This window comes from Caretta caretta, chromosome 3 (assembly GCF_965140235.1).
Source record: "Caretta caretta isolate rCarCar2 chromosome 3, rCarCar1.hap1, whole genome shotgun sequence".
Lineage (NCBI taxonomy): Eukaryota > Metazoa > Chordata > Testudines > Cheloniidae > Caretta > Caretta caretta.
In genome coordinates this window covers 7747146-7761152 of record NC_134208.1, presented here as the reverse complement: position 1 = coordinate 7761152, position 14007 = coordinate 7747146, and the positions used below count along the sequence as shown (strand labels likewise).

Genomic DNA, 14007 nt, shown 5'->3' with positions numbered 1-14007 from the left:
AACACTATCTCAAAAGTTGAGGACAGGAAGGGAAGAACAGTGTAGCCAGTTTAAACTGCTAGGGACAAGGAGGGAGACTGAATGCAGTTCACTAAAGACATTGGCTCTAAGATCCCTATTACTGTAAAATATGCTGTCGTGTTTTCAAAGACTACCCATCGTAAGAATCTGTTTTACATCTCATCTTAACGGCCAGCCCCAGTAAGAGCACTGCGTCTTGTAGCAGCATTGCTTCGAGTGAGCAGAGCCCCATCTGCTGAATTTTCCTCTAGCATTTGGCTTGATCCATTCTCACCCCTGCTTTACATACAGAGGGGAAGACAGAATTGCTAGGCTGGACTAGCTCTAACCCAGAGAAAAAAATTTTAGGGGCTATTCTGTTGCTTGATAGTGATAGTCCACAAATCACACTGGACCCAAAAGCCACAGTCTGGAGCTGTGAAGTAAGTTGCCAAACTTTTCATCTTGCCCACTCCAAAACTTTGGCTACAGGTTGGGGAGAGGTGCTCCCATTGTCTCAACCTTGAGCCCCCACTGAGATGAGGCAGTTACTTCCACTGGCTCCAGCTCCAAATGATGTACACCTCAAATCACCCCCTTTGCAGCATGTAGGTACCTTGGCAACAACAGGCATCTAAAAAGCTTTCGTTACTCTATGGAAAGCTGCCCCTTTGAGTTTAATTACAACTATTTCCTGGCAGGTGTAGATCTCACAGGTACTGTGGGGTATCTGAGGGACTTAGAAAGAAGCAGCCCCTTTGTCTTCCCCATCACTGTCCACTTTTACCTTCCAGATGAAGAAATGATGGAATTTTCTCCCTTTTTTTAAAGCTACACAAGTGGTGAACATGTTGCTGTGATTAGTTTTAAAACCAGAGCAATAGCAGAAAATGGAATCACACTGGCTGCCTTTCCCTGCCAGGGAGAGGAGCTAGTAAAGACTTTTCTTCCTTTCAGTGAGCTCTTCCCATATCATCTTACCTCTCTGCATGTATAGTTTCCTAGTCCCATTTGAAAAAAACATGTTTGAAAGCATCTGTCATCCCATAGCCAACCTGAGCCCCTCCTGCCTGGGCTAGCATCATTGGAAGAAGCACTGACATGGGAGGTTACTATATGGAGCTGCTTTCTCAGCACATGGGGATGGTTGCTGAAGCCAACACATGCTTGATGCATATTAACATTTTACAGGGAGGAGTTACACAACTTCCAGAACTGATGATGGAAACACAATAGGAGAGCAGATGTCCTCCACTGTATGTTAACCTAAAGTCAGTTAAGTGCTGGTGGGTGATCTCCGACATACCTGGCTGAGCCACACATATAAGAAGGGTGGCTACACTTCAAAATTGTGCATTCCTTCCCACACCTGTTTAATTCCCCTCCCCGTTTTCCAGCTCTGAGGCATATCATAGCAGTACATACAGGTGGGGACAGCAAATATTTTGATGCCCTAGCAGTCAGAGTGGTTATGAAGAGCTTAAAATGTAGCAGATACACATAGACTTAGGTACAGCATAAAGCTTTTCCTAGTGAGAGCCGTTTGTAATAATGGTTATTAAAGTCAGAATGGCCAGCATCAGAAACTGTTTCCATCAGGCCTCATTGTACCCGATACCATGAAAGTAATGTCAGAAGCCCCTCCCCATTTGCCTCAAGCTGCTGAGAAGTAGTCAGGCCCAATTTCGTCAACAGCCAACCCACCGACTCAACCTTCCCTGTTTTCAGTCAGGGACAAGATGCTCACTTTCTGCCAGGGGTGTTTGCGCTCTGGTATTCCCATTTTCTAGCAGGATTGAATAGACTTTCCCCCCTTTTTGCATAGGCTGTTTGTTATTCAATCCTAGCATTTTAATCTTTTGAAAGATTTTTCATACATAGAATACACAATTGCAAAAGATCCATGATAACTCTAGCTAGTGTTACTGCTCAAATATTACAGAAGCCATCCTGTTTCAGTATTTAAGAGCTAGGGAGTAGGCACAGGGGCATTAACTTACTGTAACCCTAACATTGCTTTTAGTCCCAAACTTTCATACTGAGAAGTCTAAGTGTTCTGAAACCAGCCGTTCTCAGGACTGTGCAAGTTAACAAAAGCACTTGCTGTAGAATAACCATATTATGCCAAGGTAGTACAAACATAAAAAGTAGATTAGTTCAAAATTCCTTCTTCACATAAAACTTGTCTGTCATGGAAATAGTTTCCAATTAACAAAATGCACATTAGGCCCAAGCTGAAGGCAACTAACTGATTTTCTGTATTTTGCTTTCTTGAAACTACTATAGTTTAACTTTGAAGAGAGAAACTTTGGTAGCATAGGAACTCACAAGGTTCAGTTTTCTGTCCTCCTCTCCCCTACAGAATGGAAGTAGGATATTTCTTTATTCCAGGCCATGCTCATGTTCAGTTTGTGCCTTCCATACATAAACTCCGCACATTCCCCAACTACAGGCTCAATTCTCAAAAAGTGCTACCTTCTGTAGGACAAAATAGAAGTAAAAAATGGATGAGATTTGTTAGGTGATCTAGTCCCAGTACTGTGCAAGGTCTACAGAATTGTCCTTGTTTGCTGTCAGCACCACATTATGTCAGAGACAAGAGGGAGTTTCAGGAACAAGCACGTCAGGAGCACAAGACAGATAACCAAGAGCAGATTCCAAACCTCCCCCGAGAGCATTTAGTTTTTAGTCATGTAAATAATAAAAGCTGAGAAATATTTCTGTTCACTCACTGAAGCAATAGCTTTCACCAGGGCCATCCACCTTACACACATCATTCCTTCTGTGTAGGTGGTGTCACGATTTAGTGCTTCATGACCAGAGCAGGGATATAAGGTGTCTGTATAAAACCTTTTATTAAATTTAAAATACACAGTCTGAGGTAACAAAAGTGCACACATACAAATAAGTATTTCTAGCATAGAGGCTGTGTCAACATAGAGTCATCACCAAAGTATGACAAAACAAGCAAGAGTTGCAGTGAGTAGCCAACCCTCTGCCATACAAACATTTAAAGTGCCTCAAAGTGGTTTTATTGCCTGGTGCAATCTTAATTGTGGTCTACATTCCAAAGTTTGACTCTTCCTCAACTATGATGGTTCCACAAGACTAGCAGACTTTGCCTGTTCCCAGAACAGATGGTACTGGAGAGACAGACAGCACAGTTTCAATAGCTGTGGGAGTGAAGAGAGAAGGAAGAAGAAATACATTTTAAAGAATAATTTCTTCAGTAAAGCAGGTTGAACAATTTGGCAGCCTAAAGCCGGTTAGCAAAAAACACTCAGCTGGTGCTATAGTTTCTAAGAAAGATCGTGAGATATGAGCCATCTAACTTGAGAAACAAATAAAGCCACAGCAACAGGTAAAATTTGGCAGTGCCCTTCCTGCTGTACCTGCAATTCAGAGAGGACTTCAGTCTCCAGATTTACTGTTAAAACACTGCAACCACCACGGAAACATCATCAGTTTCACAATCTTCTACAGCATCCTTTGTGCTCTTCTACTCCATTAGCTTAAGAATTCACAGTCAAATGACAGTAAACAATCTAACACTGATCTGATAGTTAGTGTACTGCTGGGCATGACAGTGCCTTAGACCACAAGTTTCAGGCTGGTGTCACTTGCTTCTCAGGCTGGTATGAGCTAGAGGTGCCAGAAAGACATTCCCAGCTCCAGGAAGGAAAAAAAACTGTACTTATTAGCAACCCTTACAGACAACTGTGCTTCTGCCTGGTGGGTTTGGGAGAGCCCAGTATTCTTCAGGAAGAAAGCTGGGGTTTTCCATCACTGAGGAAAGGATGCAAGAGACCCCTTTGGGGGCAAAAGAAAGGTGACTGATAGTCTTATAAAGTTTGGTATCATCTCTATTGCAGCTAATTTCAACTAATGTTTCTGCAGTCCACCATGGAGAACAGTCTTATAGCAGACTTAAAAATAGATGCAACAATTAGAAAATTACAGTGAATTAATGTATTTTGCAACAGAATGAAGTGTTTTGGTCACTACCCTATTAACGACTTACTGCTTCCTCATTACAATGTACAAAACATTTGACAGGAAGAATTTCTGAAATCTGTGCTGTACACACTTGAAGTTTTAAAGCTGATACTGTCTAGTCTCAAAAACAAAACAAAAAAGGACACACAATAACATGCAATGACCAGGGCCAAAATTTTCCAAGTGTGAGCACAAAGTCAGACCTAATAAGCAGCATTATTTTCATAGGGGCCCAGGAAGGGCACAGGGACACATTCTAGGAGATTCTATTTCAGGACTGAGGCCTGTTTGTAAAAGCAGTTTGAGGCAGGAACCCCACCTTTCTCTGGGTACAGCACCTTACCTAGTACAACACGACTCCCAATCTGATAGGGCTCTTGGCATTAACATAACAGTCAACTTTTCATTACATAACCTGACTCACATTTTTCTAACATGCAAGAGTGCCAAACACCACCTTTTAAGGTGAATCCACACGTAGAAAATATGTGGTAACTCACAGTAACGAATGTGTGCAAAACCCATTACAGGTGCTTATTAGGGATAAGCAGCTTAATTTGACACTGGTTTCTTATCTCCAGTTCTATTACCTATAAGTGTGCTGAGCAGTTACCACTCATGGGGCCATACAATATACTGAACCCAAAATATTCCTTCTATAGAGCAGCTATCCTGACAGCGAAGGGTGCAATCAAACTGAAAGAAACCAAGCAATGAATCTAGGGAACTGCTGTTAGATTTAAAGAACTTAGGCCAATCAGGTCAGTATCAAAAACTAGGATTGCAAGTTTGAAATGAGAAGCCCAGTAGACACCAACCTGATCACCCCATGCTGCTATGAGCGTTGGCGCTTTTTGCCATAAGAGATTCTCCTGATTCGAATTTCTAGTTGGAAGGCATCCAGTCTTTCCTTTGGGTTAAAAGTTAACATGTCATGCAGGAGTCTGCAAAGATCGTCTGGCATGGACTTCTTGTTCTTCAGAGGAATTTGCAGTTCCATGTTGGGATTCTCCAGCAGCGCCTCCCCAACAGGAATAAGCTGCTTGCCTTGACAGATGTAGGTTCCTGGGCATAGTTTGGAAAGAGGGAGAAGTCAGATTGGGGAAAAGGAGAATTCTCACAAGAATAAGTTCATCCACAGCACACGTCCATCTGACAAGCAACACAAGATTAGTAAAAGATCACAGCATGTGAAACCCAACTTCAGAGGCTACTGCCAAGATAAGTGTTGTAAGATATCAGCCCCAGAAGAAGTTCAATACCAAAACAGGAACCCTCAAGTTTGTCACATCCCCATTTCAGCACAAGTGTGCATCAAGCAGAGGGAAACAGAAACACACTTTTAAATTTAGCCTGCACAGGACATTGCGTGTGATCCCTATAACCATTTGACAGAGAAAACAGCCTGTTGCAAAGAGCTTCCCCTACTCCACTCTTTCAATTAATTTTACTGCATCAGTAGAACTGGAAGCTCTAAGAAAGACAAAGGCAGGTTGTGTTTGGTTCAGATGACTTAGAAAAAAGTTAACTAAGCAAATAGTGATTCAGTTATTTAAGTCAAACAATTTTTAATATTAAATGACAGTATGTTCCATTTACATTTATCCAGACTGCTGGATACAGCTTCTCCTCAGCAAAATTAAGGAACAGAAATGTAAATAAAATCACTGGTCAAAATAGATTAGCTGGGTTCCAAAGAGACAGCAAAGAAAGCTCTGCTCAGCCAAGCTGCTCTGCCCTTGCTGCAAGCACGGAATAAGTGACCGATGTGCATATGGAGGTTAGCCAGGCAAGTCTCTTATCTCAAGTTGGCGGATGGCTATTGAATAAACTTTAATGAAGTCTGTTCGTGCCTTGGTCTCAGACCCAGAATATTTACTATTTTTCTAGCCAAGAACTAAAACATTTTTTGCTGTTTGGCATTTTGAAAAGGAACTCTCTCAGTTCTTAATTCCATGATGTTTTGAAAACTTAAAGCAGCAGCTCAGTAAAAGGAACCTCTCTCTGAATGCCTTTATTGTGACTTGAAATTATGTCAGACATTTAAAAAAATGTGTACGTTATGTATATTGGGCTTCCTTGTGTATGAGTTGAGATGCCTCTGATTAGTATGCTCATATGAAAGATTGTCATTCTGTTCTTTCAAGGTGGATTTTCTATTGCAATAGATATTCCTAGAATCACAGACCATCCATCGCTATAGAATCTTGTTCAGCCAGACACAGCACTAAGGATGACCTCAACATCCCTTCCAGCTTTATAACCAATTTTCTTACATGTCCTTACAATCCTTTGGATGGTTCCTTTGCCTTGTGGCCTTTAAATATACCATCACTATCAGCAGGTCAAAATGTACCAACTGTAGATCAGCCCAAGGAAAGATAGGTTTACAGCAGGGGTAACAAGGTAGGGCAGCAGTTCTCAAACTGGGGGGTGCAGATTGTATTCGGGGGCGGGAGGGCATGAGAAGCTTTAGGGGATGGGGGGAACCCCAATCTTACTATGCACATTTTACCCCCAGCAGTGAATAACTAGCAAAGCTGATTCCTCCAGACATATCAGGTCCTCAGATGGCGCTGTGCATTTTGATGGATATCTGTTAAGCTTGCCTAGCATTATACAAATTGCCATTTGTAGGTTAATCCATTTGCACATTTAAGTGTCAGCATGGACCACAATTGCAGCTTTGCTTTTGCTCTTATTACAATGGATCATTGGCTCATTTGTGCACCAGAAAAAAACAACTCAACTGAAAAACAAAGACACCAAAACTCATTCAAGTGAAGCATATATTGGTATATGTACTTGTGTAGCTGGAGGTGGGCGCATAAACCACTACAAACACAAAGAAGGGGGGGCGTGATCAAATCAGTTTGAAAACCACTGGAAAAGCATACATGGCTATAACGCTGCTGAATCTTGACTGTAGAGTGTGGATATACTGAAAATGCTTCACCAATGGAATTTAACTCTTGAGTTTCAGTATTTCCTTTTGAATATGTTTGGGGGTTTTGTTTTGGAGTTCTTTGGTTGGTTGGTTGATTAAAGTTCATTGGAGCTAGTCCCATTTCTGCTGAGCACCTGTTGATCTCCCAACCCCCTATCCTCAATGGATGGCCCAAGCCAGATGACAAGTTTTCTTCTCCTAGCCGTTTATGTCACAAAAGTTTTTTTGTAAATGGAAAAGCAGTAGAGATCACAAAAGTCTAACAAAGCTTTCAGACAAAAGTAAAATTAAGATAATGTGCTCTATAACATGTTGCTCCTAGGACTTAAAGAATGGGGAGTCCCACAGAGAAAGCGGACTCAACATGAGGAAAGGGGTAGGGAGAAAGGGGAAGATGGCTTTACGGATTTCTGGCAATACCTCTGGTGGTGACGTGGAGAAATGTTGACCGACTCCAGAGGAAGCCATATCCAATACTATGACAGGAAAAAGGGTGGTGATGTGACTATACCTGGGAAAAGGATCCTCATGGCTTAGAGGATTGCTGGGGATAGGGTAGGAGAATGATCTGTAAATTAGGGCTCATTGCTGGCTGTACAGCAATTACTCTCACCCAGCAATTCCTTCTCAGAGTCTCCATCCCTGAAGGTAATCCTCTCTACCATAGCCCAGAAAATGATCCCGAGGGCAAAGATATCAGCTTTGGCAGTATAGCGACCTTCCCACACTTCTGGTGCCATGTAGAAGTTTGACCCACAGGCTGATGAGAAACAATGCTGGTTCACATTCACTTTCCCCTGGCATATCTTACTCAAGCCAAAGTCTGCTACCTATATACGAAAAGAGAAGAGATTAGAAGGTCACCATTATTACCTATAACATTGTACTGTGCATACAGGCATGAACAGAACAGCAGTTGAGCAGGTTATTGAGTGCTCTGAACCCTATTGTATTCACTATTATCTGTATTGAATAACAAAACTTCAGTTTGATTGTCCTTTGGCTGTTCCAAAGGTGAAAGCATATGCCAGTACTGATCTGGAGGGCCAAGACATGGATTACCCACAAGGGACAGACCTACCATCCTCTAGGTTAACTACTGGAACTCCCATGGAATTGGGAGTTTAGGAGTAAACTGACAGGTTTCAGAGGAACAGCCGTGTTAGTCTGTATTCGCAAAAAGAAAAGGAGTACTTGTGGCACCTTAGAGACTAACCAATTTATTTGAGCATGAGCTTTCGTGAGCTACAGCTCACTTCATCGGATGCATGCCGTGGAAACTGCAGCAGACTTTATTTATACACAGAGAATATGAAAAAATACCTCCTCCCACCCCACTGTCCTGCTGGTAATAGCTTATCTAAAGTGATCATCAGGTGGGCCATTTCCAGCACAAATCCAGGTTTTCTCACCCTCCACCCCCCCCACACAAATTCACTCTCCTGCTGGTGATAGCCCATCCAAAGTGACAACTCTTTACACAATGTGCATGACAATAAAGTTGGGCCATCTCCCGCACAAATCCAGGCCCTCCCACCCCCCCCCCAAAAACCACACACACAAACTCACTATCCTGCTGGTAATAGCTCATCCAAAGTGACCATTCTCCCTACAATGTGCATAGTCACTTTGCATGAGCTATTACCAGCAGGATAGTGAGTTTGTGTGTGTGGTTTTTGGGGTGGGGGGGTGGGAGGGCCTGGATTTGTGCGGGAGATGGCCCAACTTTATTGTCATGCACATTGTGTAAAGAGTTGTCACTTTGGATGGGCTATCACCAGCAGGAGAGTGAATTTGTGTGGGGGGGTGGAGGGTGAGAAAACCTGGATTTGTGCTGGAAATGGCCCACCTGATGATCACTTTAGATAAGCTATTACCAGCAGGACAGTGGGGTGAGAGGAGGTATTTTTTCATATTCTCTGTGTATAAATAAAGTCTGCTGCAGTTTCCACGGCATGCATCCGATGAAGTGAGCTGTAGCTCACAAAAGCTCATGCTCAAATAAATTGGTTAGTCTCTAAGGTGCCACAAGTACTCCTTTTCTTTTTAGGAGTAAACTGTGAGTTGACTTCCTTGTCGCTAAGCTGCTCTTCCCACTGAATTGTTACAAAGACAGACTTGTTTTTAGTCTGTCACTGTAAGGAAGAGAATTAGTCAGTCTTCATTTTAACCATAAAGACACATGACTGGAGCCCAGTTGAAGCAAGAGACAAGAAAACCTCTTGCTTCCAAAACAGCAAGCAGTGCTAGAGGCTACAATATTGTAAGTGTTGACCAGTGTATAAGGACTGTAGGTCCACCAATAAGGGAAGGGAAGATGCTGTATAAACCTTTGAAGACCTTATTCTCGATATCTTCATGCTTCCTTCCCATACCCCCCCAAGGACAAATTAACCTGTTCCAGAAAGCAGGAACCATAGTACGATTAGTTGCAATTGGTTAGTGCAGAGTGTATTTAAAATGTCCCTTTCTGCCAGCAATTTTACCCTCTACAATTTAGCATGGCAACCCTCTAGTCTCAGTGGTACCAAGTCTAGCCCCAATAGGTCCTGGACCCAGCAGAGTGATTGCACTGAAATCACAGGTGCCCTGCTGCCTTCAGTGACAAAATATTCCACCACTGATCAGGAACACAGTGGCTAGGTAGTGATTTAAAACTGAATTAGCCCTAAATTGTTCCTCTTAAGGGAATGTCTTGTGCATGAAAGATGCTACAGAAATGCTCTCAGGATTCCCGGAAGAGTCCAAAAGGCAACTGACTGACCCACATCCTCACCAAAATCCTCTTTTGAGACTCATACAAGTGACTTGCCCATCCTTTTCTAAAAGTTCAAAGGGAAGGAAACAAATGAAGAAACTGAATATTACAATGTTACCCAAGTGACCAACTCAGTGCAAGTAATGCAATTGGCATAACACTTCACCCACATATTGAGCAGCAGCAAGAAGGATTACCCTCTTACCTTTACTAAAGGACCTCCAGGGCTATGGGAAATAAGAATATTATCCGACTTCAGGTCTCTGTGCACAATCTGATTTCTGTGCAAGAAAGCAACAGCACTGCTCAGCTGCTGCATGAAGCTATTATTCAGCTGTGAATCTGGAGTGCGAGACAGCAAAAAATCATTCATGTTTCCACCATCACAGAACTCCATAACAAACCACACAAAACAGGCAGACTTGGGGTCCATGCATCTCCGCCCTTTCAGACAGGTCTCAATCAGCAGCAGATGACTGTCGGATTTCCTGTACTGGCGGCTGATTGGCTGAAAGACTTGACCACTCTGCAAGACACACTCTTCTAACTGGATCACATTCTCATGTTGGCTCTGGACACTTTGCAGGGCCCAGAACTCTTGCAAAGCCAGTTCCACATTTTCAGGTACATTACAATGCATCCTTTTCACTGCCACTTTGTTTCTGGTTTGCCTGACAACTGCCTCGTAAACTACCCCATAGCTCCCTCGGCCCACTTCCCTTACAATGCTGTACTTAGCTTCTGCAGCCATATCTTTTTGTGGCCCAATGGGCAACAGACAAAAAAGACCTTTGAAGTCATAACACTCCTCAGACTTTCACCTGCAGGAAAATCCTGAAATAGAAAGACAAGAAAAGTTTGGTAAAAATCTGACAGCTCACCCCCCAGTGCTTCATGTGCTTCTGTTTGATGCTTTATTTTAGTGCTCTATATTTTATTGTGTGTTGCTTGGAACATAGAAACCTGTTGCATAGGGATTGGTAGCAACAGTGGGATTTTAAGGAAGAAATCGAGCATGGAGACAGTTTTCAAGAATCACTGTTCAGCACAGTCCTGCTGCACAGTTTGCTATAACCACTGCAAAATGGCACTGTACAGAATTAAACTGCTGCATCAACAGGGAGCACAACAAACAATGTTTGGTAAAGAGAAAGGTGAGCTTCCCAGTGGAGAGCGTACCTCGCAACTAGGGGAGAAAAGAAGGAAGACATGACCTGAACAGCAGCTTCTAGACAAAGCCGGTTTGCCAACACTAGTCTCTCCAAAGGTGCTGAACAGACAGGAACTCTAATTCAGCCCTACCCCACCTCACAACAGCACCAACCCCCACTGCCCACATCTGCAGTCCCAAATCCCAGTCCCTCGCTGACGAGCCACATACACCCACTGTATCATCACCCCAGTGCCAGCGGTCCCCTCCCCCGCAACATTGTCCTGACTCCCAACCCCAGAAGTCCCCGCAACCCTCTTCATCTTCCAACCACCCCAGCCCCTCATCACCTTCCCACAGTCCAGCCCCACCACGGCTCAGCCATCACCACATCCTGCCCCCACCCCCGACCCCTCACCCTCCCCACGACCCAGCCATCACCACATCCTGCCCCCACCCCCGACCCCTCACCCTCCCCACGACCCAGCCATCACCACATCCTGCCCCCACCCCGACCCCTCACCCTCCCCACGACCCAGCCATCACCACATCCTGCCCCCACCCGCGACCCCTCACCCTCCCCACGGCCCAGCCATCACCACATCCTGCCCCCACCCCCGACCCCTCACCCTCCCCACGACCCAGCCATCACATCCTGCCCCCACCCCCGACCCCTCACCCTCCCCACGACCCAGCCATCACCACATCCTGCCCCCACCCCGACCCCTCACCACGGCCCAGCCATCACCACATCCTGCCCCCACCCCCGACCCCTCACCCTCCCCACGGCCCAGCCATCACCACATCCTGCCCCCACCCGCGACCCCTCACCCTCCCCACGGCCCAGCCATCACCACATCCTGCCCCCCCCGACCCCTCACCCTCCCCACGGCCCAGCCATCACCACATCCTGCCCCCCCCGACCCCTCACCCTCCCCACGGCCCAGCCATCACCCTGCTCCGCATCCTGCCCCCTCACCCACCAACGGCCCAGCCCCCACCGCCGCAGCTCCCCACCCCGGGCCACCACCCCAGCCTCCGGCACACTGGGGCGAAGGCTGCTCAGGGCCGCGGGGTCCTCACCCCCCGCGCCTGCTTGGCTCCCCTCAGGCCGGGGAAAAGACCCGGCTCTGCCGCAGCGGTTACCGCCCCGCGCGGACCTACCCGGCCGGTGCCCGCCGCACTTCCCGCCACCGCCACGCGGCACAGCCCATTGGCCCGCGCCAGCCAACCAGCGAGGAGGGGCCGGAGCCTCGGGCGCACGCACACCAACCAGCAGCCGGAGGGGGCGGAGCCGCAGTCACGCACCCGCCAACCAGCGAACACTTGGGCTCGCCCCCTGCGCGTGGGTCCCTCACAGCACAGCCCCGCCTCTACTGCACATGCGCTCTGAAGACCGACTGGGACGCGTGCTGAAGCGCGGGTGGCACGGAAACTCCAAATCCCAGCATCCCTTGCGCAAAGACGAGCCCTGACTGCTCCTAGATAGGACCAATGCCTGCTGGGAATCGTGGTCTCAACAAACTACAGAGGCCTACTGCTAGAGTCAATGGAACGCATTGCAGGCTGGGGCCTGTAGTCTCTGTAGACTACCGGCCATCTCCTGTGCAGTTGGGGCACTGGTGGGCTGGAAGCTGCCAAAACCCTACCCTTCCCCCTCCCCCCACCTTGCGGTGAGACCGACCATCTCCCCCTAGGGCTGACCACTGTCTGCATCCTGTAGCGGACCCTCACACTGGGACCTCCCTCTTCCCCCAGCCACTCAATGAAACAACAGGTCGCAATGCCCCTTCTCTGGGGCACGCCCCATGAGACAGGACCTGCCAACCCCCCCAACACCCACCCACACACACTCCAGGCCACCCTGTACCCTGGAAGCCCCACACTACTCAACTCCTGTCACTGCTGCTGTGACCCCCGCCCCCCATCTCGTCCTCTTCCCACCCACCCTCAAAGCTCTGCCTTGCCCTGATTTGCCTTCCTCCCGTTTCAGAGCATCGACACTCGACAACTCAGCTCTGGCTGGCCTCTTTGCTCCCCATACTCATTTCCCCTTCTCTGCCCAACGCACCCAACCCCTTTGTCTCGTCCTCCTGCTCTCTTCCATGACCTCTTCATGCCTCCACAATATACTCCTTCAGTTCCCTTCTTACAAGGCCCCTTCCCTGCCAATCTCACACAGCCCAGCCCTCCCATCAACCAAGGATTTGTATGTCCTATTATAGCAAAAAAACATGGCCCTCACAAGGACTATGTCATAATTTAACTGCTTGTTCACACTACTTTCATAGCCCCCTTCCCTACATTCCTGTGTGGTCTATGTAGATTGTAAAATCTTCATGTCCGGGATCATAGTGCTTTTGACATCATGTTTTAATTTGCCTGAGGGTATCCCCTGTAGACAGCAAATTTGCAAACATGAAATTATGCCATTCGGAGAGAACCAATTTTACTAGTGATATTAAGAGCTTCAACTAACAGCTAGCATTTCTCCAAGATCTTACTACCTACACATTAATTTAAATAAAACTTGTAAAACTATATCTAATAATACCATTTGGTGACTCCCAATATCTGTTACTAGACCTATGTCTTTTTTCATATCTGTAAAGCACTTAGGACTAGATCCACAAAGGGATTTAGGTGCCTAACTGCTACTTTAGGTATCTGAATCCAAAACTTAGAATTTCAGAACCTCTTCTCAGCTGCCGCTTAATCCTGTAGGCACTTAAATTTCTGCCACTGCACATAGATTCATAGATACTAAGGTCAGAAGGGACCATTATGATCATCTAGTCTGACCTCCTGCACAATGCAGGCCACAGAATCTCATCCATCCACTCCTGCAATAAACCTCTCACCTATGTCTGAACTATTGAAATCCTCAAATCATGGTTTAAAGATGTCAAGGTGCAGAGAATCCTCCAGCAAGTGACCCGTGCCCCATGCTACAGAGGCAGGCGAAAAACCCCCAGGGCCTCTTCCAATCTGCCCTGGAGGAAAATTCCTTCCTGACCCCAAACATGGCGATCAGCTGAACCCTGAGCATATGGGCAAGATTCACCAGCCAGATACCCAGGAAAGAATTCTCTGTAGTAACTCAGATCCCTCCCCATCTAACATTCCATCACAGGCCAGTGGGCCTATTTACCATGA

The 14007-nt window shown here is 46.1% G+C and overlaps 1 protein-coding gene across 3 annotated transcripts; it reads right to left on the bottom strand.

The window, feature by feature from the left end:
• Window positions 1–2831: 2831 nt before the first annotated feature.
• Window positions 2832–12084, bottom strand: LOC125634731 (serine/threonine-protein kinase PDIK1L-like). 3 transcript variants are annotated; one of them, XM_048845836.2, is made up of 5 exons: window positions 12016–12084; window positions 9907–10535; window positions 7557–7773; window positions 4815–5061; window positions 2832–3173 (listed from the first exon to the last, which is right to left on the bottom strand). In XM_048845836.2, the coding sequence occupies exons 2-4, from the start codon at window positions 10450–10452 to the stop codon at window positions 4832–4834; spliced, it is 993 nt and encodes a 330-aa protein (XP_048701793.1). In that variant the 5' UTR covers window positions 10453–10535; window positions 12016–12084; the 3' UTR covers window positions 2832–3173; window positions 4815–4831. The 3 variants fall into 3 exon arrangements, with proteins under 3 accessions (XP_048701793.1, XP_048701792.1, XP_074982418.1); XM_048845835.2 differs by having other exon boundaries at window positions 11935–12028; XM_075126317.1 differs by lacking the exon at window positions 12016–12084 and adding an exon at window positions 10881–11074.
• Between the last annotated feature and the right edge of the window lie 1923 nt (window positions 12085–14007).

Excerpts from the sequence above, each read along its gene's own strand:
- LOC125634731 (XM_048845836.2), bottom strand. The coding sequence starts at position 10,452 with ATGGCTGCAGAAGCTAAGTACAGCATTGTAAGGGAAGTGGGCCGAGGG. Across the intron at positions 7,774-9,906 it reads CTGGAGGTCCTTTAGTAAAG|GTAGCAGACTTTGGCTTGAG; the intron begins GTAAGAGGGTAA and ends TTTCGTATATAG. Across the intron at positions 5,062-7,556 it reads CTCTGAGAAGGAATTGCTGG|GAACCTACATCTGTCAAGGC; the intron begins GTGAGAGTAATT and ends AACTATGCCCAG.